Raw genomic sequence first — 23,948 nt, 5'->3', positions numbered from 1 at the left:
TAGCACTGTAGAGACACCACTGGAGATGAAGAAGGAAAAAAAAAGTGACAAGTTTGTCAAAACTAGTGCAGTTAAAATATGCTTAAACCAGCCTGCATGAACAAGAAGCCTTTTCTACTCCACCCATAGACAAAAAACTGTCAAGAGGGCAAAAATCCACCCCCTCCCCCCAATCTAGGCCTCCATAGCTTGCTTTTTGCTTTCTGTTTTTCTGAACACATAATAGAGTTTTAAACTCTACTACCCCTTTCCTTGCACGTTAAGAGCTTGCACTGCCTCTTCCCTACCCCCTAGTGAGATAAATGACCTGCTCTGTAACTCACACTGTGTCCTTCTCTCTCCCTCTCCTTAACCTTTCCCATCCCGCTTCAACTCCTGGCCATACAGAGAATGAACAGCCTTCCCTCGTTTGGTTTGACAGAGGAAAGTTTTATTTGACTTTTGAAGGTAAGTAGTACATAGCATACCAGATTATAACTTATTGCCCCTTTTGCTCCTGTTTTTTAAATCCTATGGTTTCTTTTAAAAGATCCATTCTAACTTTCTGTATGAAAATGCTATGGCTACTTAGATAACATCACAAGTTCAACCAGAATCATTTTAAATTTGATTTATCCATTTGTCTCCCTTCAATTATTATAGTCTTTTTTTTTAAAAAGGACAAAAAAGTTTTGTGCAAAGCTGTGGTTAAAACAAAAAATTAGACTGTTCTACACAAAATTACTTTTCTTGCCAAGGAACTTGACTCTGTCAACCAGGGCTTTTTTCTACACTCTTTTGCAAGCCACTTGTTACACTAAATGTACTGTTATGCAATACAATTACTGAAAACTAAAACAGAGTTTTGTCTTCTATTAGCCTTTACCCTCTCATGGTGGTTTAACTAGTATTAACATGCCGCCCTCTTTTAGACTGCCTTGAAAACCGACTGCATGCAGCAAATGGGGCATTGTAAAGTAATGTGAAAATAACACATGGTTTTAGAGGTTGGCATTCATCACTTTGTAAAAAAATAGAAAAATGTGAGGAAATATGTTACCCCGCTGCTTCTGTTGTACTAACACAGCTTGTAAAAATAATTAACATCTGCATAATCCAGTGTTGTATTTAATTAATTTTCAGTCAGGCTATGGAAATGAGCTTTTCTTTTGAATCAGAGAGCTGTCCATTTACACTGTTCATTTTGAATGATAAATAATCATGACCAATGTTTGCCTTCTGTGTGCAAGAGAAAAAGTTACTGGTCTGGATGTTTTCAGTGAATCTATTGTTACTTGGAGTTGTCAGGTGGATAGCACTGGAGACAGAAGTCTTCTCTGAATCCAGCGAATAAAGTAGAAAGAAATAGTGCAAGCCTTGCCTACCCAACAGCAAGCCTCTGTCTTTGCTTAGGGGCATGAATTTTAAGAAGTGAAAGGGTAACTGAGTCTCTCTGCCCGTTCAACTCTTAGCCTGCCATTAGAGAGCAAATTATCAAATGATGCCGTCAAATGGGATAGTGGCTTTGTAACATGGATACTTGTATAATAGTGGCTAGACTGAGACCCACAGGCATCAGATGTGCTGTGGTAACTGTAAGATGCTACCAGTCAGTTAGCTATTGTGTAAAGCTCATTTGAATAGTTGCGAGTCATTTTCCTACTATCTAGTTTATCAGCTTTTTGGGATATTTAAAACTATCAGCAGAACTTTGAACTTATGAAAATCATCTCCTGTTTACGCATCAGTAAAGTTTTCTAGATCAACGCACCTTAAGAGGGCAAAATAACTATACTACAAGTGTCCGAGTCTATTTACTTACTTGCATAGTGGCAGACTTACTGGTTTTTAATTGTAACAACATGATGCTTATGGCACAGTGTTTAGAGAAGTATGTAGGAGATTATTTTCATCCATTTCTTTTCAAGCCAGAAAACAAACCACGATGATTGGTGAGGAGGGAAGAAAGCTGTTTAGCAAAGTATGGCAAGCTTTTTGAAACTGCTAGGGGGCAAAGGAAGAAACATTCATAACAATTCTCCGCAGCATTTGGGAGATGAAATAATCTGCCCACAATATTATAGGGCTGACATAATCTAGCCTGAAGTGAGATCCAGTTCATGAGTTCTAAGGAAAAAAAAAGGCTGATATGCCCACAGGGAAGATAATTTTGCGTTTGAGCCAATGAGATTGTCAAAGCAGATTTAAACCTAGAAATATCATTCAAGCTGTCTCTTTCAGTCCTTCTAAAAGTCCATTGGAAATGCCCAAGGTTCAACTCCTCAAACATCATTATGGATCTTTTTTTTTTTCCTCACTAGTCTTCATCAAATCAGTGGATAAGTTGAGTTGGGGGACAAGGTGACTTAATCTACAATGGTTCCAAGTCCTTTAATAAAAAGCTGGAGAAGTGTCTAATTTTCTTTCTTAGAAGAAAACCTTTTAAAAAGAGAAGATAGAGATACTAGAGGTGTTTTCTGCTTGCTTGTGATCTGTTCTAGTTCCTGTTAACCACTTCTTTGGATGCCGTTCTCTTGCATTTCATCATCACCATATGCTGTTTGGAGGGGCAGGAAGGCAATATGGGAACCAGTTCCTTTTTTCTTGTTTGCTTTGCTTGATTTTTTCCTCTGCGTCACAGCCATAAAGCAGCCTTTCTTTTCCTGTCAACATTTAGCAAAGGTTCCCCATATAGGAAAGTGTTTTGCTTGTATCTATAATATTTTAGCTTTCTTCTGCATGTGGCAATTTTACTGTGCATAGGAAACATAAAAATCTGCTTTCATTGTTCAGCGTTTAGATTGTTGCATGCCTCAGATGGTTTTGGCATTTGAATTATAGCTGCCAATAAGTTTGAGTTTCTAATATCTTGAAAAATCAGCTGTGAAGTAAAGTGCCCACATTTTCATTTGCCTACCAAGTGTTGTTTTCCATAGGATTCATTTAATTAATTTGTTGCCAGCAGAGTCTAGATGGTTCTGAAACAAGTGGATGTCTTGGAACAGAGTGTATTCAAATATGGTTCATCTTTATTCTCCTGGCTACTTGGTTGCAATTATCAGTTTAATATCTGATAGGTCCTAAGGGGCAGTAATTGAACTGCTCTTCTCTATCTCCTAATAACTACTTTACCTAGCACATATATGCATTCTGCTACTGTGGCCTGTAATATAACTTCCATTAAAATAAAAGGGAGAGAACTTTTCATTACCTCTTTCAAGAAGGCACTTCATTTATAAACCTACTTGATTCATATATATGAATAAAGATATACTTTAACATCTAATTTCTCCTTACTAGTACTACTACTATTACTGCTACATCTTCAACATACAGTCTTGTAGTAAACATCAATTTATCTGTATCTTGATACTGTCAGGAAGAACAAATGAATCCTGTACAGGATTCCTTATGGCTAGGGATCTACTCAGTTTGCAATTTTCACAGAAACCATGAAAAAGGTGGTGTCGACAACCGCCATGAAAACTGGTGATCCCTGCAAATTTGCGCAGAGTTGTCAGGGAAAAAAAAACTTATTAAAAATGAAATGCTGGCTCCCCAGTGGGAGCCGGTGGCTGCGGTAGCTTAGCTTCACAGCCCATTGGTGTGGGGGAGGGCAGGGGAAAGCCATCAGCACAAAGGGGAGCAGCCAACATGGTAGCTGCCCTCTTCTCCCTCCACTGCTGATTGGCCAAGACTTTTGTGTGGCCTTGCCCCTCTCTACCATTCAGAAGTAAGGGGCAGAGCTGTATGAAAGGCAGCACTCAGAGCCAATCAGTGGTGAGGGGCAGGGCCACCAGGGCCTCTCAGTTAATCAGCAGTGGAAGGGCCAAAACGATTGCAAAAATGTTTCTGGGAGCTGCGAGCAGCCCATGGTTTTTTACTTTGCCTCTGTGCACTTTAAGTAGATCCCCCACCATGATAAACTTCAAAGGCTCATTTGGCATCCAGATTTTTCATATGGGGAGAAATTCTGTTATCTAGATTTTCTGCTTGTTTGCTCTGCTTGGGAACAAAAAGCCAAAATTGTGAACTTTTTCTATTAAACAAATTAATTGTTTTGTCTGAATTTCTATATAAAGTTATAAATTATATGATGTAATAAAAGTAATATTTAACATAAAATGTAATGAATCAAAATATTTTGACATTCTGTCAAATGTTTAGCTGCTTTAATCTCACTTCAGTTTCCATTTGTTATTAGATTGTATTTCACTATAAATGTGTAAGAGTGATATTTTATGTTTTTATTTGGTAGCATGCACTCACTAGCATGTGCTATCACAGGTAGATAGTTTGGTAGATTTGTTGTTAAATGTTTCATGAATGTTTCCAGTGGATCAGTCCAGAGTAGTAAAGCCAAGTGTTTTTTTGGTAAATTTATCTTCTGGCCATTGATTTGTAGCAATTTTCCTACTCTAGGAAGCTATTCTGTATAAGCATAGGCATGGCCAAAATGGCTCAGGGAGGACTTTTCTTGCCGTTTTTTGTGATAAAGCAGTTATACTCTGAAAATATCACAGAGTTATACTGTGATAAAGCAGCCTGCTTTTCTGAAGAATGACCTCAATGTTTCTAATTATTTATTTAGTCCCATTAGTTTATTCCCCTGCCTAATTTATTTCACCCTGCAATATTGCAACAATTTTTATAATCTGATTTGTGTGGTATTTTTAAATTAACATTCCAATATGAATAATATTTTAACTCAAAGATATTTAATGAAAAAACAAATGTGAGTAAAGTTATTGCTGTCACACACGAACACTATACATATGGTTCAGTGTAACCTAATACTTGGTTTATACAGCCCACATCCTCTAATACACATTGGAGTAAATTATGTGCTTTAGCAATAGTAGATTGTATGCTTTCTCATTTTCTCACCATACAAAGCAGCTGAGTTGCCAATTAGATGGAAAGTGTAGGCATGTATAACTGTTGAGAAGAAATCCAAAATTATCTTCTGGCAATGATTTACACAGGTTATTCCTGAGGTCAAATTATTAATAGAATAGAAAAAAGGAATATATATTTAACATATTGTTATATCTTTGGTTGTTCAAAAGAAAATATGTAGAGGAGGTTATCCATCTTGCATTAGTATTAAGCCAGCTTCTAGCTTCCCAGTGGGAAGACTATCACAAAATTGTTTCTTCTAAAGTGCTGGCCATTTCTGGAGACATGATATTAGACTATGAACCAACTAATTTCTCCAAGTTTGAGAGGAAAGCTGTTCACAAATCCCCCCCCCCTTTTTTTTTGTTTAGTCATGTTTTGAGATACAAGAAAGTAACATGGCTTCAAAAATGAATTGTTACTAACATTCATTAAAATGGATGAGTAACTCCTACATTAACATGACTCGCATAAGTGTTCTAGATCATTTCTTTTGGAGATAATGGATCCGCCTTGGTAAATGCATTGGAAGTATGACTCAAGATCCACACATTCAGGTGCATGACAGAATTCTTGGATCGCAAGCCAAATGCTGCTGCCACACATGAACTGTTCTGCTTGGCTGATGGTGTATTAGGGGTGTGGACACAGGAAAAAAATGTACCACAGGGTAAACTGGCATATGAACCCAGAGTGCACAAGCTCCTGTGTGGCAATGCCTGTGTATAGGCTTTGGCCTCTGGTGACTGCCAGGTAGTTTACCCCCCACTGAAAGTGAAATAAGCTGCCTCATATTTATCAGATGGGTGCGCATGGGTAGCTGCTGGGAAGCAGCTGGTGCAGTGTAAATGCAGCCCTTAGCTTACTTTATGGTAAATTTTTCACATGCCCATACCCCAAGTGTCAGCTGCCTTAGTCAAGTCCTTTTTGCTGCGAGAATTTATCATCTGTTCATAGACAAAATTGGATGCGCTATTATTATGGAGAAAGGAGAGATTCAGGTCTGAGAGAAAAAATTAGAAGCTCTTCTCTGACATTGTTAGACAAATGGCTCACCTTCCTTCTGAATATGCTTGGGGACTCTGGCCTTGGGAGGTGTGCATGTACTCCTTGGCTAAGTACAAACCGTCAAAAAGCCCAAGGCTGAATCAATTCAATCTTTGCAGGTTAGTCTAAGCTGCATAGATTGAACCAATAAACAAGTGAACAGACATTCACCTTCAATTCTAGAAATGCAGCCACATGCCTGCAGTATCTCAGGCCAGATGCCAGGGGGCGCTATAGCACACCTGCCTGCTCATCTGGAGCAGGCAGCTTCTGCCAAGGGTAGTCTGCCCACTCTATGAACAGGGGGAGGAGGGGGGAGAGGGGTTTGGGGGAGGTGCAAAGCATCCTGGGATGCTAGGGAACTGTGAGTTAACTTAAATCTGGAAAGGATCTGGGACAGAAGTTTAATAAACTGATTTAACCTAGACCAGTTAAGTCTGAAACCTGTCTCGGCCATTTTGAAAGTGATTTATATGCACTGAACTTCTGTTTTGTTACAAGTTTGAACCTGTTTCCGATCACTTATGCCAATTTACATGCAGTTTCTGTCCCTACCTCATGAATGCAAGTGAGGTATTGGGTACTTGGATGTTAAATTTTAAATGGCAGACAGTCTGAGAGAGAGAAATGTATTTGGAGCTGATTCTCAGACAGCTTTCAGCACAGTCATTGTTATTCTGCACTGTCCCCTGGATTCCTGTCTTTGCCAACATGGCTCCAGCTTCTCTTGCCAATCCTAGTTTCCTGCCTGTGTCCAAAAAAAAAAAAAAAAAAAAAAAGGAATCCATAGCAAGTTGGAGGGGCTTTGTGGAAGTGGTAGCATGGCTTTAGCCAGCATTACTTTTCCACAGTCTCTCTGCTATTTGCCAGGGCACAAGGATGAGGTCCTTGCTCTTTTCCTGATTTTACTCCTTCTTAAATTAAGAGAGTAGCAGTATCTGAGGGGCATCTGATCCCCTTTTCACCGCATGATCAGTATGGGTCATCTGGACCCTTTGGGCATGGTCAATATTTGCTGGAAAAGACTGGCATGACTGTTGTTGATGTGAATATAACAGAGCTATTTCAGTTTGACTCTTTATATGGCATCTTATTTTCACAGTATTCCTTTATCTACCCCTTAGGGTTATTTTTACCTAAGAATTGTCCTACAGTGATATAAAAGATGATTTAGCAAGTTGGGCAGTTGTAGCACTAGAAATTGTTGAATGACACACTAGAAAAAATGGATGTGTTAGCTAAAGGTCAAGGCAGCTGGAGTGCATATAGCATATTAGCTCAGGTACCAAAGGATACTATGTGGCTTTTTGATGTTATAGAATCCTAATGTGTAGTGGGAGTTGACAGCACTGAAGTACCCTATATGGGGACAGTTTATATTCTACTGCCTTTACTTTGTAGTTTCATAGTTTCATAGTTTCTAGGGTCGGAAGGGACCTGAGCAGATCATCTAGTCCGACCCCCTGCCATGGCAGGAAGAGCACTGGCATGGCAGGTGGTCATCTAACCTCCTCTTAAAAACCCCCAGGGTGGGAGCCTGCACCACCTCACTTGGAAGCTGGTTCCAGACCCTAGCCGCCCTGACCATGAAGTAGCGCCTCCTGATGTCCAACTTAAACCTTCCCTCCACCAGCTTGTGACCATTGTTCCTGGTCACTCCTTGCGGCGCTCAGGGGAACAGGGACTCCCCCAGCGCCTGCTGATCCCCCCTAACCAGTTTATAACAGGCCACAAGATCCCCCCTCAGCCTTCTCTTTTGAAGGCTGAACAGGTTCAGGTCCCGCAACCTTTCCTCATAGGACCTACCCTGCTGTCCCTTGATCATACGAGTGGCCCTCCTCTGGACCCTCTCGATGCTGTCCACATCCCTCTTAAAGTGCGGCGCCCAGAACTGGACGCAGTACTCCAGCTGCGGCCTGACCAGTGCCGCATAGAGGGGGAGGATCACCTCCTTGGACCTGCTCGAGATGCATCTGTGGATGCACGACAAGGTGCAGTTGGCCTTCCTAGCCGCCTCCCCACATTGCCGACTCATGTTCATCTTGGAGTCAATAATGACTCCCAGATCCTTTTCCACCTCCGTGCTGACAAGAGGGGAGTTCCCCAGCCTGTATGTATGGTGCCGATTGTTCCTCCCCAGGTGCATCACCTTACACTTGTCTGTGTTAAACCCCATCCTGTTCTCCTCCACCCATCCTTGTAACCTGTCTAGGTCCAACTGTAGCCTGTTGCTCCCCTCTAATGTGCCCACATCCCCCCACATCTTAGTGTCATCAGCAAACTTGAACAGGGTGCTTTGCACCCCCTCATCCAAATCACTGATGAAGATATTGAACAGGGCGGGCCCAAGGACCAAGCCCTGTGGGACCGAGCCCTGTAGTTCATGCTACCAACACTAAAATATGTAAAACTAAGGGAAACTAAATGCGGGGGTGGGGCAGGAATGGGACAAGCAATAACAGCATAAATCATTGTCCACATTATCAGATGGCTATTCCAAACCTAACTGGCTTGGAAACAAGACTGTAAATCTCACCAACAGACTTGTTGATGATTTCCAAAATTTCTATTTGGTTTTTGGATTAAGATTCGGGTGAGTTGCAATAGCATTTTAAATGTATGGAAGTTTTGTTCTTTTGGAATTTCTCCATTATGAGAATATTTGCATAAGAAAAATGTTTTCGTACTTGACTGTCAGCAATTGTGAAAAATGGTGCAGCTGAGTCAGTTCTACCAATGTCATGAAAACCCATCTCCCAAAATATATACTGTTGCTACCAAAGGTGCATATGCTTAAATTTGGGTGGGGTTTTTTTTGTTTGTTTGCTTTTGCTAATGCACAAAGCTAGGGGTTCAAGGAAATAAGCATCTATAACTCTTCTGAAATGTTTGTAGTGCTGAGCTGGATTGTGAATGTGGCCTTCTGGTGAAGACACAAACCTATGTCTTGGAAGATCTGGGGTTACTCCCAGGTTTGTCAAAGATTTCTTGTGGGATCTTGAGCTAGTTACTTATGGCCTAATCCACATTGGCACCTAAATGGGATTTAGGTGTAAATGAAGTACCTCAGTCCTAATGAGCAATCCAAGATGGTCCTGTTTTGGTGGTCACAAAACTCATTAGATGCTTAAATTCATTTGGCGTGTCACAGATGTTTCTCCTATAAAGGTGAAAAACACAAGAAACCACACGTTTTCCCTTACAGGCTAGCAGAGCTCCAGCCTGCAAGGAGCTGCTTGGAGCAGAGTTATGGGACGCAGTGGAAGTAGTGGGACACATGCACATGGCCAGCAATGTAGCCAGGCAGCAGTGGAGAGCAGCTCCCACACTTGCCTGCAGGTATGCCTGTGATGTGGGGGGGAGAGGGAGCAGATTGAGGTGGCCACGGTGAGGGAGGGAGTGCAGCAGTGTTGGCAGATGGGTCTGAGGGTGATGCAAGGCTGGGGTGGTTCCTGGGGCCAGGGTGGGATTGTGCAGCCATCGGGCCTGGCCAGAGAGCAGGACAGAGCCATGGAGAGCTTATTTGGGGGCAGCAGGGGGATAGCACCCTACTGCTGCACACCCTCCTGAGAAGGGGTTGGGTGCCAGAGATGATGTATCAGACGGGCATATGCCCCCCCAGATTTGTGCACAGGATAGGGGAGGATGTGGGCTGCCTGCTGTGGAGCTCAGGGTTCCCCACCCTGATGCCCTCTCCCTGGGGGCCTCTCCCACCATTGCTGGGAGCCCCATGCTAGCCATGCTACCATGGCTGAGGCATCCCCTGCTCACCTGCCAGCAGCAGGGGGCATAACTCTGCTCCACTGCAGGGCAGGCAGGGGTGCCTCACCGCACAGCTGGTGTGGGGCTCCCAGCAGCAGTGGGGGCAGCACTGAGTCTCCCCACCCTGCTCCAGCCTCCCATGCTGGTTCCTGACTGCTGGGCTGTGGAGGCCCCCTGGGGGAGAGCTCCACTTTGGCTGCAGCAACCTCTGCCTCCTATACACAGCAGCCAAGGTTTGGGCACTGCTGGCCAGCTGTGACTGGTGCCTGTGGGGCAGGGAGCAGGCAGGATGCATCTACCAGGTCCCACAGACCTAGCAGCTGGGAGGGCAGGGGGCTGTGGATCAGGAGTGAAGGGCAGCAACAGGGCCAAGTGGCTGCAGATCAGGAGTGAGGGGCACCAGCAGGGCTTGGGGGGCTGTGGCTTGGGAGTGAGGTGACGGCATGGGCAGGGGCAGGGCACAAGCACATCAGGGCTGCTCAGCACCACAAAGCAGTAGGGGGGCAGCTGTAGGTAGACCCACATCCTAGGAGTGAAGGGAGCAGGGGGAGCTCTGTTTTTTTCCATGTTAAAATCAAATGCCAAAATTATAGGTATGTAGAATTTATTTTATTTATTTTATTATATTGATTGAGGCACTAAATCCCTTTAAAGTTGTTAATATTTCAATAAACCATTGTGTTCAACTGATACCTATATATACAGTGGCATTTCATTTTAATCTTGGAAAAACACTGATTTTGGGGGTTTTAATCAGAGAATTTGGAATTTTTAAACTGAGAAAACCAGCATCTCTGCAGAGACTGCTAAGTTGAAGCCAGGGAGCAGGGAGCAGAGGGGAGGAGCCAGCTCTGCTGTGGAATAGAGCCCTGCCCAGCCCCGAGAGCATGCCGAGAAGCTGGGGGAGTTTCATTTAATTTAAGCCAGCAAGGGGTCTGGGGCAGACATTGCATAAACCAGGTTGAGCCAAATCAGTTAAGTCTGATACTCCATTCAACCAGGTTTATCTCGAACTGGTTTCAGCCATTCTCAAACTAGTTTATGTGCACTGAACAACTGTTCTGTTACAGGTTTAAACCAGTTTCTGATCACATAAACTGGTTCATATGTAATGTCTGTCCCTAGCTCAAGTGGAGGTCCAGGCCGGATCCGACCCAGTAGCCTTTCTGATCAGTTTACCTTTCTAAAAAAAGAGATAATGTGTAACCCTCAGCACAGTTCATTGAGCTTGTTAACTCATTTAATACATCTAAAGTGCTTTGAGACATTTGGAGGAAAGGCATTGTGTTGTCTAAGTGCAAACCCTGGTTAGTCCATATAGAACTTTAAATGATTATTTCCTTGTGTGTGCTATGGAAAGCTTATAATGCTGCTTCATTACAAAACTGACATGCTAACTCAGAGGTGGATGTTGGCATTTCTTTATTTACTTTAAATCAGTATTTCTAGCAGTACTTCCCATTTTCAGATGCAAAGTAACTGTCACCATTTCTGTGATAGTCAAATGCCAAGGCACAGCACACAGTTTTATTCTGTTTGGTTGTTATGATGCCCCTGATATGGTCCATGTTTTTGTTCTAGGAAGTGATATATCTCACTAAAGCCTTCTTATAATTTTCACATACAAACTATGGTATCACAACAGGCAATGGGCAATTTTAAATCAGATGGGTTGGATAATAGGCTACAAATATGTATAGACAACCATTGATCCCTTGGATCATGGTGTACACATAAAAGGTCTTGCCCTATGACTCTATTTGTGGCTGACAGGCCAAATTCAAGAGCAACATAAGTCATTACAAGTTTCACAGAGCCATGTGTTGTCTGAGTTGGAGTCCAAGTTTACAGTATGCTGCTTTTTTCTTTCTCACTTTGCTTCCATCCTCTGGATCAAAGCTGCTTCATGCTGTGCTGCATCCAGAGCCAGATGTTCCCTCCAGATTGGACGGGGTTCTGTGTGCTCCTCCCAGCTTTCTGCATTTATGTTGAACAACTTCATATAATTTTTGCAAACATTGTGGTACCACCGTAAGAGGTGACCTTGCTTTCTAAAGCTGTCGAATCTCACTGTACAAAATTATTTGTGGGGATCTGGTCTCCTCCCTTTCTCCTGATATGGCAGAGCCATTGCAACCTCCTTTTTTTTGATAGTGGCTTCTAAGCATGTGAGTCCTGAGCGTTCCAGCACCTGTTTGGTATTGTGTCTTCTCACTTTATTTTCAGTCTCTTATGGAGGCATCTCACGTGGAAGCTGTTTAATATCTTGACATGCTACAAATAAAAGAGTTGTCAAGAAATAAAGAGGCTTTTTCTTATGAAACCTAATATAACTTGACCTAAAAACCTAGACACATAATTTCTTCCATGTAACCAGGGGAGGCTTAGAGCTATACTAAACTCTTGAAAACATATGTTGTTATATTTCTGATTATTTTTTTAGTAAAAATAAAAAGAAATCCCCTGCTATTAAATAATATGGTAGATACTGTTAAAATGGTTAAATCCCATTGACCAAATAAAGTAAGCACTGAAATAAGAAAATTTAAACTACATCCGCTACTCTGTAGATAGGATTTATCCTTTATTTCTTAAGCCACTTTATTTTCTTTAATTCACTTACTTTAATAAACCCCAGTTACTGAAAAAGTAGTTCAAAATACGGCAATATCTCACTATGAAATGTCATTTGATATTCTCTGTCCAGTGACTGGAGTCTACTTTATATACATGTTGTGCTTGTAAATCAGTGAATGTGCTGAGCATCTAGTCAATTAGTAGAAAGTGAATATAATGCTATAAATTTCTGGGTCCAAGCACTCATAAAGATGCAGAATGTGCCTCTTCATTGTCAGACCTATCCAGCAAAATGAAAAGTTTTATATAAAGTTGTACCTGATATAGCAGTTAAAACTTGAGTGGAAGATGCACAATGTATATGTTTAATTATGCTTTCCCCTCCAACTCTCATAAATGAGCATTTGCGTGAATGTTAGCACTTAAAACTGAGAGTATTACATTTGAAACTTTTTTTTACAAAATAAATGTTTTCTATCTTAAATCATTAAAAGAATAATTATATAGATTTATCAAAAATATAATCAAAACAAGAAACTTCAATCCCAAACATTTCCACACAGTTTTGGTTCAGTTTAACTAAAAATCTTGTTTCTTGTTCTCTAAAGAACTGTTAATAGTTCATAGTTGGTAGGGTCAGAAGGGACCTGAGCAGATCATCAAGCCATGGCAGGAAAGAGTACTGGGGTCAAACGACCCCAGCAAGGTGTTTGTCTAGTCTCCTCTTAAAGACCCCCCAGGTAGAAGCCAGCACCACTTAGCTTGGAAGTCGGTTCCAGATCCTAGGTGCCCTGACAGTGAAGTAGTGCCTCCTGGTGTCTAATCTGAATTTACCCTCTGCCAGCTTGTGACCGTTATTTCTAGTCACTCCTGGTAGTGCTTGGGGGAACACGGACTCCCCCAATGCCTGCTGGTCTCCTCTGACTAGTTTGTAACAGGCCACTAGATCCCCCCTCAGCCTTCTCTTGTGCAGGCTGAACAGGTTCAGGTCCCATAGCCTCTCCTCGTAGGGCCTGCCCTGCTGCCCCCTGATCATGTGAGTGGCCCTCCTCTGGACCCTCTCCATGTTGTCCACATCCCTCTTGAAGTGCGGCTCCCAGAACTGGACACAGTACTCCAGCTGCAGCCTGACCAGTGCTGCACAGAGGGGGAGTATCACCTCCTTGGACCTGCTTGAGATGCATCCGTGGATGCATGACAAGGTGCAGTTGGCCTTCCTGACTGCATCCCCACACTGCCGGCCCATGTTCATCTTGGCTTCAATGATGACTCCAAGATCCTTTTCTGCCTCTGCACTCACAAGAAGGGAGTTCCCCAGCCTGTAGGTATGGTGCCGGTTGTTCTTCCTCCCCAGGTGCAGCACTTTGCACTTGTCAGTGTTGAAACCCATCCTATTCTCATCCGCCCACCCCGTAACCTGTCTAGGTCTGATTGCAGCCTATTCCTCCCTTCCAGCATGCCCACATCCCCCCACATCTTAGTGTCATCAGCAAATTTGAACAGGGTGCTTTTTACCCCCTCGTCCAAGTCGCTGATGAAGATGTTGAACAGTGTGGGCCCGAGCCCTGGGGGACCCCACTGCCCACATCCCTCCAAGTTGAAAATGACCCATCCACCACCACTCTTTGAGTGCGTCCCTCCAGCCAGTTGGCAACCCGTTTGACTGTGTTGGTGTCGACACCACAGTCCCCCAGTTTTTTAATGCGAGTGGGGTGAGAGACAGTGTCGAAGGCCTTCCAAAAGTCCAGAAAGACTACTAATATAAAATGTTTTGAGCAAATGACAGGTGACACATTGAGATTTGTTTTTCATTCTTGAAGATGGGACAAATCTCAGATTCAGAAAAAACTGTACAACTCTATTGACATTGGTTGACATCTTAGAAAACTGCTTGTGAGATTTTGGCCCTGAGTGAGACCTAGCCAAGTAAGACTGAGGTGGAACATGGAAGTTCATTCTGATTTCGCATCAGACCTAACCCATATCCAGACACAGCCTGGGCAGCCTACTCTTGATTTTAAAATGAAATATTTTAGTAAGATTGTTGTCCATTAAGGGTTCAATGGGGGGGGTGGAGGGGGTAAACTATAGATATAAATAATCAGGACCTTTTCAGTGGGGCAGTTCTCATGTATAAGCAATTGCAGGGACTTGCAGAGGCCTAATGGAGAAAAGAGTTTCCAGGTATTTTGTGAGAAAATCAGCACTAAGGGATATCCTGTAGCTGATGAATTCTTCAGTGCCTTTAGGCAGGCAAAGAGTATAGGGACAGAGAACCTGGAGGCTAAATCTCTTCTTTTTCACAGCTGAGGAAAGGATATCTTGTTTGGAAAATAACTGTGGAAAATAAGACAATTAGGAGCATTCACACAAGCATGGATGTTTGGTTCCCTGGGAACAACTAACAGCAGCCTACCTTATGCCACCACTAGTTGTCTCTGGGGAACACCCATGCCATGTGCCTTCTGGTGCACAGCAGGTTATTCTGGATGGGATAGGAGAGGCTGGGACTGGCACTGGGCTGGCCCCAGCAGCCTTACCTGGGGTCCTGGGGGGTTCTCCCAGGGCTGCAGCAGTGGCAGTCCTGCTGCTTGGAGCCTGGCCAGTAAATGGAGCATGGGTCCAGATGGCCTGGATCCAGTTTCAAGCGGCGCACACCGCCCCTGCATGCACTGCTCTGCTTTTTTTTCCAGTGTGTTTTTTTTGACCCCTAGATAGCCTGAATGTGTGGTGTGTGGCTCCACATACTGCACAGCTGTGCTTGTCTGGATGTGGCCTTAGTGTAGCAAAAGAAATACCTGAACTGTCTTTTTGCCTATTTATGTAGCATTACTGCAGTCTCTTGGAGAAGTAGGCAAAATCCCAGGTGTATATACATGCCTACACATACATGTATATGCACACACGTGCCCACACACTTAGTTTTTATAACATGATTTGATGCATATCATGCTGTAAGATTCATTTACTTGTCTTTAGCTGGACCAAGCCACTTTTGATTTCTGACTGTTGTGAGCAGAGCCTTCTCATAAGGATACAGCTCCCAACTGCCCTGACTCTTCTCTTCAAGAAAATATCAAATGCTGAATAGGAAATTTGAGTAGAGCAACTCTCAATAATTATAGTATATGACTGGATAATTGCCTCTAACATTGAAGTATACACATACCTTGAGGTTAGATCGCTTTAAAAATGACCACCTGATCCAGCTTAGTTCATCCAGGTGTGGACCTTACACTTAAGGGGCAATCAGAAGTGCCAGTTTTCTCCTGATGTGGCTCCTGAAGGCGCTGTACAGCCATGACCAAATACAAGTGCATGGCTGCAGAGTTCTTTAAAAGGGCCTGATCCCATGACAGTCTGAACCCCCATTATGTGAGGGTTCAGATGAAGTTGATCCAAAATGGGGTGCCTTTATTAACTTCTGTCTGCATGTGCCAGGAGTAGGACTTGGCTGATGTAGCTCAGCCCTGCTTCTGGTGCTGGTTTCAGAATGGGAGGGAGGAAGGGAGCAGAGGTAAGGTGTTCTGGGTGTTGTCCAGGTAGTGCTGTGGGGGGCTCTAATCCTGAGGGGGGGGGCTTCAATCCATCCACCACCCCCCCATTCTAGTGGGGCTGGGGAAACCCCAGAATGGGCCTCCCTCCCCTGCCTTCTTCCCCTACCATCCTGAGACAGAATGGGAGCTGGGAGAAATGGGGCAGAGCTAGGGAAAGAGGCTGCAGAGGTTCACCCACTCTCCCTGGATCAGCTCCATATTGGACCTCGATCACTCACACTTCTGACCCAACAGCTAATGTCTGTTGGGTCAGGAGGATTGGTTTAACTCATGGCACTTTCTGTAAAGAGCCGTGCCTTAGACCCAGGAGCTGCACTTGTCTTCACCTTTAGATCCCTAGTTAGGTGTATATAAGTTCAAACTGTACAGAAGTTCAGGAAGGTTAAATCTGTCTAAAAATGGCTGATCTGACCTAAGTTAACTATACCTCCAAGGCAGTCTAACTTGGATCAGGTCTGGGGAGACCAATCTAACTGAACTTCTGTACAGTCCCTAGCACAATCTCAGGGCTGGGAAAATCCAGCTGTTGCTCCCAGCCCTCAGGCTGTGCTTTTCTCCCCCCAGCCCCTCAACCCTCCCCCAAATATACAGCCCCTTTTCCTTCACCCCGACAAACCAGCCCCCACCCCCGAGCCTACCAAACACCCCATCCTGCAAGCCACTCCCAGTGCTGGTTTTACCAGCCTTTGCTGGTGCCTGGGAGTCAAGGAAATAAGTTGCAGGGGGAGGAGGGGAATTGGTTCACTGGAGGAGGTCAGGAAGCTGAACACAGCCCCCGGTCCCGGGGCGGGGGGGAGAGCCTCAAACCCCTCTGGGGTCCCCACTAGCTCCCCTGCCACTACCAAACCCTCTGAGACCCCACCAATCCCCTACAGGTTCTACTTGCCCCTCCAAGCCCCCCAATAAGCCATGTTACCCCCCCAGTCTCCTCCCAGAGCCTGCTTGTCCTCCCATTTGCCCCAAGCACCCACAGCTTCCCCTCCCCGATCCCAACCTATTTTAGATCAGGTAGCCATTTTTAACTCAATGTGCCTCCCCAATATCTGGATGTACCCCCAAAGTGCAACCTCTGCTTGGTGTCATGACCAGCAGAGGTTTGATGGCCTCTAAACTCTTGTTAGCATGTACATTAACTAGGTTACAAACCTGGCCAGAAAAAACATTTTTAAGAATTCTTATGTCATTGTTTCTGTAGCTTCCCAGTGCTCTTTTTACAAGGGCTAACAATTACACCATAGAGAACTGCAGTCTCCTTTGCACCTCAGATGCTAAATGAGTTTAGTTCTTTTTTCCCATCAAGATCATTCTGATCGGAATGTTATCTCCCATTTTCAGGCTTCCATACACAATTGAGTGAGTAAATACATGCACCCTATTTAACCTCTGAAGGAATTGGACTAGATCCAGCTTCTTTAAAGTGAGAAAATTATATCCCTACCTAGCAGTATGATTTCTTTGTTATCGCTTACGTCTGAATCTCTGTACCAATCTGATATCCGCAATAGGCTTCAGAAGAGGTTTGATGATGGTGATTTTTCAAATCTGTTTTCATGTTCGTATAAATGTGGGTGTTTTTGCACCCTTTTCTGTCAGATTTCACAAACCCACACGTACTGCTGTTGTCATGTTCTGCTTATCATGCACTGAGCTGAGTTCCTCAGTTAGCACTCATGATTTATCCTAGCTCCTTTGTCAATTTGAGAAATAAATGTATTGTTCCCCACTGGCTGATGCATGAAAACATATTTATAGCAAAGTAATAGCATCCAGACTTCACAAACCCCTGGGACCTACAGTTGCCTAAAATTAAAGTGTTTTGTTGTTATGCTGTTGGTTCTTTACTTTGTCCTCCCTGGCTGCCTCAGAAGGAGGGAACAATAAAAGCAGTGGGTGGGAGGAGGTAGGGTGTGCTGGGACAGTGCTCAGGCTGCTAAAAGGGGAGAGGGAACAGGTAACAGAACACAATGCACTGAAAAGAGCAAAGGCAACAATGATTGGCTGACCAGGAGGTCAGCTTTCCAAATTAAAGCCTGGCAAAATATTTTGGCAAGTAATAAATGTATTGAGAAATGTGGCTTCAGTCATCCTGAAACAATTCATGAATTTGCCAACCAGTTTTTACTTGGGGGGGGGGGGAATGTTATTCACAAAACTGCCAGGAATAGGTTGTTCTGGAAGGGAATGTGCTGAATCTCTCCTACTAAAGCTGTTCTGCTTTATAGGAGAATTGAATGGTCATTGAGACAGTGTGTGTCAGAGTGAGTGACTCTCCAGCCTGTGAAGTGGGATGCCTTGGTAGGAATCCCTGCTTCAGGGAAAATGTAACAGTGTATGCAAAGTGGAACAGCTTCAATAGAAAAGAGGGGACCATGCAGTCCCGGAAAACCCCCTAGTAGGGTGATTAGGGCATTCTCTGCCATGCCTTGGGTAATGTGGTGTCAAGCCCATCAAGTATAGAAAGGAACTAAACAAGTCTCCATCTTGCATGAGTGCTGTCAGCTCTGTATTAATGGATGAAAAAAGGATATCACTTGCCACCAGCTTTCTGCATGGGTGACTGGTGCCTTCTGTGACTGGGGGGGCACAGTTTGTGGGCAGCAGTGTTGGCAGCGGTGGCAAATGGCAGAAGGCAGGGGCGGGGGAAGGGGTAGCGAGTGGCAACTGCCTACAGAAGCTGGCAGCAGGGACCAATCTCAGAGGGGGCATGTGCCCCCCCTTCCCCCCCCCCCACCAGTTGCATATGCTTCTCTCCTCTGGTTTTGTCAGTCTAGTCCATCATATTTTTTCACTTCTTACATTGTTTCAGGTCAAATTTAATATTTCATATTAAATTAAATTAATGTTTTTAGGGGGGGTTATAGTTTGATGAGTAAAACCACCACATTTTCAATTCAGCTCAATCACAATCAAAATTGCTTTTGACTTTTTGGTAATGGAGTCCAGTTGAAAAATCACAGAGACCTATGCAGAATAATGAGTAGGTGATCTCCTGTGCTCATAAGGAATTGATAATGAATAGAGCTTCCCCAAACAAAAATTTTGATAATGTATATTTCCCAAATTTTGGGGAATGTTCTAATATCTAACCTGTGGTCTTGATCTGAATTTGGTCTTCAGCAAACTAAAACCCTGGATCAGTATACCCCTGCACTTGGTGTCCATTCCAGGCATCAATTTTACAGTGATATTCTGCCTCTGGTAATGAGTAACAATTTTTAAGTTTCTCAAATATATTCAGATTATTTATATCATATACCTGGAGAGGAGATGGGTGCTGCCAGGTCAATCTGCTTGAAGAATCACCAACAAGGCAAAGCAACTCAACTAACTTAGGGTTGTTACTAGGGTGTGTGAAATGGGCCATACTGGATTCAGATTTGGCCTGAACTGAGGACAGTGATTCAATTTGTTGATTTGGATCACTGTCCCCAATTCAATTCAGCTGAATCCAAATATGAAGATTCGATGCTGATTCAGAGAATCTGTGATTTGGCCATAGACACAGCTTTAAATGTTTTTTTCTACATACCTCAACGTACCAGGCGCAGCTAGTGAATGCTGCAATGCTGGGGTGGATGGACCATCCCACAGGAGTGTAGGGGGCCCCCCTGCGTGCTCAGCAGCAAACCCAGTGGTGAACCCAGAAGTACTTCTGGTCCACTTCCAGGTCTGCTGGGGAGCACACTGGGCCCCCCTCTGTGACCCCTAGCTTGGAAATTGGCTGTGGAGGGACCCCAGGTGCCCCCCCAGACCCATGACGCACCAGTAGCTGAGCTGGGGAGGTGGGGGGTGGGGGGCTCTCCTGGTGCGCTTCCCGGTGGAACTGGAAGTGGACTGGAAGTGCTTCTGGTCCACTGCCATGTCTGCTGCTGAACACTCTGGGGACCCCCTCCCCACACACTTCTGTGGGATGCTTCATCTGCCCCACCATCACAGCGTTGATGAGCTGCTTGCTACCTTGAGGTATGTAGAAAAAACACTTAAAGCTGTGTCTATGTCCAAATCCCCAAATCTTTCTGAATCGATTTGGAGGGTTCCAGTTCAATTCAGAGAGATTAAAGGGTCTCCTGATTTGATTCAGATTTGGAGATTTGGCTACTGAGTCCGGCTGGATCTCCGCTGAATCGAATCAGGGACTGAAGCTTCATACATCCCTAGTTGTTATATCATCTAAGGACATTTTTACATGTGCTCCAGGGTGAGGGGGTGGTGGTGCTTTAATTAGAGTGGCTCTAATTAAAGTGCCACCACATCTCCTGTATCAGTGTCCCCATGTTTAAAAATGATGGTGGAGGCATTTGAACTAAAACTCATTCAACAAGCTTTAGTTCAAGCACCCCCACCACCATTTTTAAGCACAGGGATGCTAATACATGAGATGGAGCAGAGTCTGCTCTGATGTTCTGGAATTCCAGCACATTGGAGTATCCTCCGCACTTCAGTATCGATGCCCTAAGGTGCCCCAATGGTCACAGAGTCCCTGGAACTGACTTGGTTTGATTTATATCATAAGCTTTTGCCTGCAAGACATTAGGTGTAAGGGTCAGTTAATTGTTTTGGTTAATTTTGATTGGACAGAGGACAGCATTGATTAAATGGGTATAATTTTAATACGCATTTTTACAATTCAGTATTCCTTTTCTGGGGTTTTCTTTTCCCATAAACATTCATGAAAGCAAATTCATATGCTCAGATCATCATAGAAAAACACCGCTTCAATTTAGGGCTAAGTAAACTCCTGTGTCATAAACACCCATATCGGAGCCTGATCCCTACCTGCTGACCCAGCAGCAAAGAGGGGAGAGCAAGCTGCTGGCAGTAGGGGAGGTCAGTGCTCCCCTCCACGGCAGCGGCACCCACCCACAGGCACCTGGCTCGGACAGTTCCGGAGAGCACCGCAGCTGTGGAGGGAAGAACCAGGCCCTCATGCAGCTCAGGAGGCACGCGGGCTCCGGGGGGAAAAAAATAAAGGATCAAGCTCGCCACCTTTTTTTTTTCCTTCCTTCTGTGGAGCCTGCCTTCCCGGGGCTGCTGCCGGACTGCTTGCACAGCCCCTGAGCTGCACGGAGCCCGGTGCTTCCCTCTGCAGCTGTAGGGTAGGAAACTAAAACTCTACAGCGGCTGGAATTAACACGCAATATGCTGCTGAATATGCAAACATCAATGCCATTAAAGCGGTGCAAAAGGCATTTAGTCTGCTTTAAAGTGTCATCTACAAACACCCTATGGTAGTTACCAGTGAAGAGTTAAGGTTCCGGTCACAACTTGAACAGCATTACCTACATATCCTACATATTTACTTCTCTCCTGATCTAATTGAACTGCAGAGATGGCTTTGGGGCGACTGATGTCTAGTTTGGTATCAGTGGTCTTGCTTATGCATGGAGGGCTGATAACCCATTGAATATGGAATGAACTAGGAGTATTTCCTTGTTTAGAACAAAGTAGAATAAGGTAGCCTGGAATTTAGAGTGAAGGAGCAAGAGCGATATTGGTTGTGTGCGAGTGTAGGAGGACTTAATCTGCAGAGTGATTGTTTTCTGCATTAATTGTTCATGCTAGCTTTCATGGCTAGTTATCACGTTGTCACAGCCATGAGCACATTTTGCAGTGATATAAACACTCTAGTTCAGTGTATCATTACATATCCTTGGAAGGAAACGTTTTTTTTGCTGTGTTTGTGTGCTTGTTTTATGACTGAATTGGCTTGTCATGGTGGACAAGACCTGGGATTTTTATTTTAGGTGTAAAGCTCATTTATGTGACAGATCTCTAAGGTCTAGACCAATGTACTTGAGGAACTACTAATCACCTTTCATTAAACTATAAATATACTTGTTTTCTTATCTAATATAAAATGTTCATTTCTTGGGCTGGAAACCAGGGCAAAGCGTGTGTGTGTGTGTGTATGTTCATAGCAGTGTGTCCTTCAAGAAGCTTGTGTATGTGGTTAACAGAAAGTGGGGAAATTATCCAAATGTGTATTCTGCCTGCCCTCTAGTCTGAAACAAGTCAATCTGGTGTTAATTTATTTAACATAATTTATTCCAGACCTTTGCTGAAATAATCTACTCTCTTGAGTCTTAAGATGTACAGTGAAGGAGGAGATGTCTGGCTGCATTAATTTTTACACACTTTTAGGCTACATTAGAAATTCAAAGGAAAATCCTAGCACTCAAAAAAGGTCATCCAGGCATCTGAGACGTTCCCTGTAGACCTTTGGTTTCATAAATTAATGAAGAGACAGACCACTGGTTCATATCCATAGTTTTCTTTGTCTCAAATATAAGATAGACGGTTTTTGACTCTTACATTATTATACTGGGGTGTGTTTTTTGGAAAATAACAGTTAAAAACATTTTAGGGGATTTATAAGCCCTACTTATCTACAAATATGTATTATTCCTGTGTATTACCATAATGCCTAGAAGCTCCAGTCATGATCTAGAATCCTCTTGTGCTAGGGTCAGAACAGAAGCTTTTTCCCAAAGCTCATAAATCTAAGACATGACAATAGATAGATTCAGTTGGGTAATATTGATCAGGCAGTGGTTAATAAAAACGACAGACTCTCAATACGTGCTTGACTCTCCTCCTAGCTTCTATCTGTCTGTTCCCTAATGAACTGGGAAGCTTCTTGGGACAGTTATCTGGACTGCTTGTTACCTGTAAAAGTGCCTAATACATTTGATGTGATATAAATAAAATGAATTTAAAATAGTTGCACTTCATGTAACAGTTTTGCTCATGAGATATGAAGAGAAACAACAGACAGTAGTATAATACATAACTTGTGGCCCTCTGGGTAAGATGCCTCTTCTGAGACTGTCTTCCAGCCCCCTTGAGTGAACTGCTTTGAAGTGACAGGTCACCACCATTTTTTTGGCCCAGGGTTCTGTAATGATTTGTGTTCTCCTTTGGTTCTAGGTTTTATTTTTTCTGAAGATAATCATGCTAGCCTAGAAGAAGACAAGTAGGATAGTTTTCCAACTGATAGTTCAGCTATTGTTATGTTCATTCCTTTTGTTTCATTTCTTGTAAGTTTTTTACTTTCATCCTTTAATTTAACTCTTTGCCTTCAAGCCGAATAATGAGAATGTCATACAATAAGCAGTAGGTAACACTGGGTGCATTTACACAAGATGCTCTACTGTGTATTGACTAATCTAATGCACAGTAAAGTGTCAGTCTACCTGTGTACAGCAATTACTGCACAGTAGATTAGTCTAATGTGCCATTTTCCAGTACCTGTAAATACAGGTACTAGAAATCAACACATTAAACTTGTTCACTGAAGTGCACATGTAGACACTGAGTGGGAGCACATTGCTTCTGGTTGGCCTAGGCAGCAGGGGCTACAGGGGCCAGGCAGAGCTGTCCCAGATCAGTGGGATGCTGTCTGCCAGCCACACGAAGATTGGGACCCATCCCAATCTTTGCAGTGCAGGGAAGCAGCTGCCCAACAGCTGGTACAGCTCTCCCTGCCTCATGGAGATCAGGACGGGTCTCCATCTCCATGTGGCTGGGAGGCAGCTGCCCGGCAGCTGGGACAGCTCTCTTCTATCCCACAAAGATTGGGACCAGTCCCCATGCCCCCTGCCAGGGAGAGCTGGCACCCAGAGGAGACTAGAGCTCCCCCTGGCTGCTGCAGGGAGGCAAAGAAGCACTGAACTGAACTGTTTCCATTGGGAGCAAATTTGCTTCTGATGGGCACACATCCAGATGCATGTGGGGGTGCAGTTTAATGCACCTGAATTTTCTACACAGAAAATTCAGGCGTATTAATTGCAAGTGTAGACATGCCCACTGGGAAATTGATGTTTGGGTTCTCCAGAGTATTTTGGTTACTTATTCCTTAGGTACTATGTGAGTGTGACAGTTGAGATATTTAGTATTGAAAAGCATGATTTTCTTTAATGCTACAGGAATATCTGTATTTTACTATTACAATTTATATTGGACAATTATGTTTGTCTAGAAGAGAGTTTGACTTAAGCAGGGGGAGAGGCGGGTGTAAAATAGGTTTAATCACTAAGTTGTCTAACAAAAGTGTGAAAATCTGGCCACAAAAGGCAAAACTGGAGTATAAATGTGTTACTCGTTTGTAGAGATGCTAGACTAGATGCT

General features: G+C 43.6%; 1 protein-coding gene across 3 annotated transcripts in view; it reads left to right on the top strand.

Moving 5' to 3' along the window:
• Nucleotides 1–23,948, top strand: part of SGIP1 (SH3 domain GRB2 like endophilin interacting protein 1) — a 233,691-nt gene that overhangs the window by 182,075 nt on the left and 27,668 nt on the right. The window contains exon 18 of one of the 3 annotated variants that reach the window (XM_019528428.1): nucleotides 388–447. The exons of the other annotated variants lie outside the window; for them this stretch is intronic. Coding sequence (XP_019383973.1) covers nucleotides 388–447 — 60 coding nt within the window. The remainder of the gene's footprint in view (nucleotides 1–387; nucleotides 448–23,948) is intronic. 3 annotated transcript variants of the gene reach the window in all.

The sequence above is a fragment of the Gavialis gangeticus genome, unplaced genomic scaffold (assembly GCF_001723915.1).
Source record: "Gavialis gangeticus isolate Ggan-Ray unplaced genomic scaffold, GavGan_comp1, whole genome shotgun sequence".
NCBI classification, from domain to species: Eukaryota; Metazoa; Chordata; order Crocodylia; family Gavialidae; genus Gavialis; species Gavialis gangeticus.
This window is presented reverse-complemented; position numbering and strand designations above follow the sequence as displayed.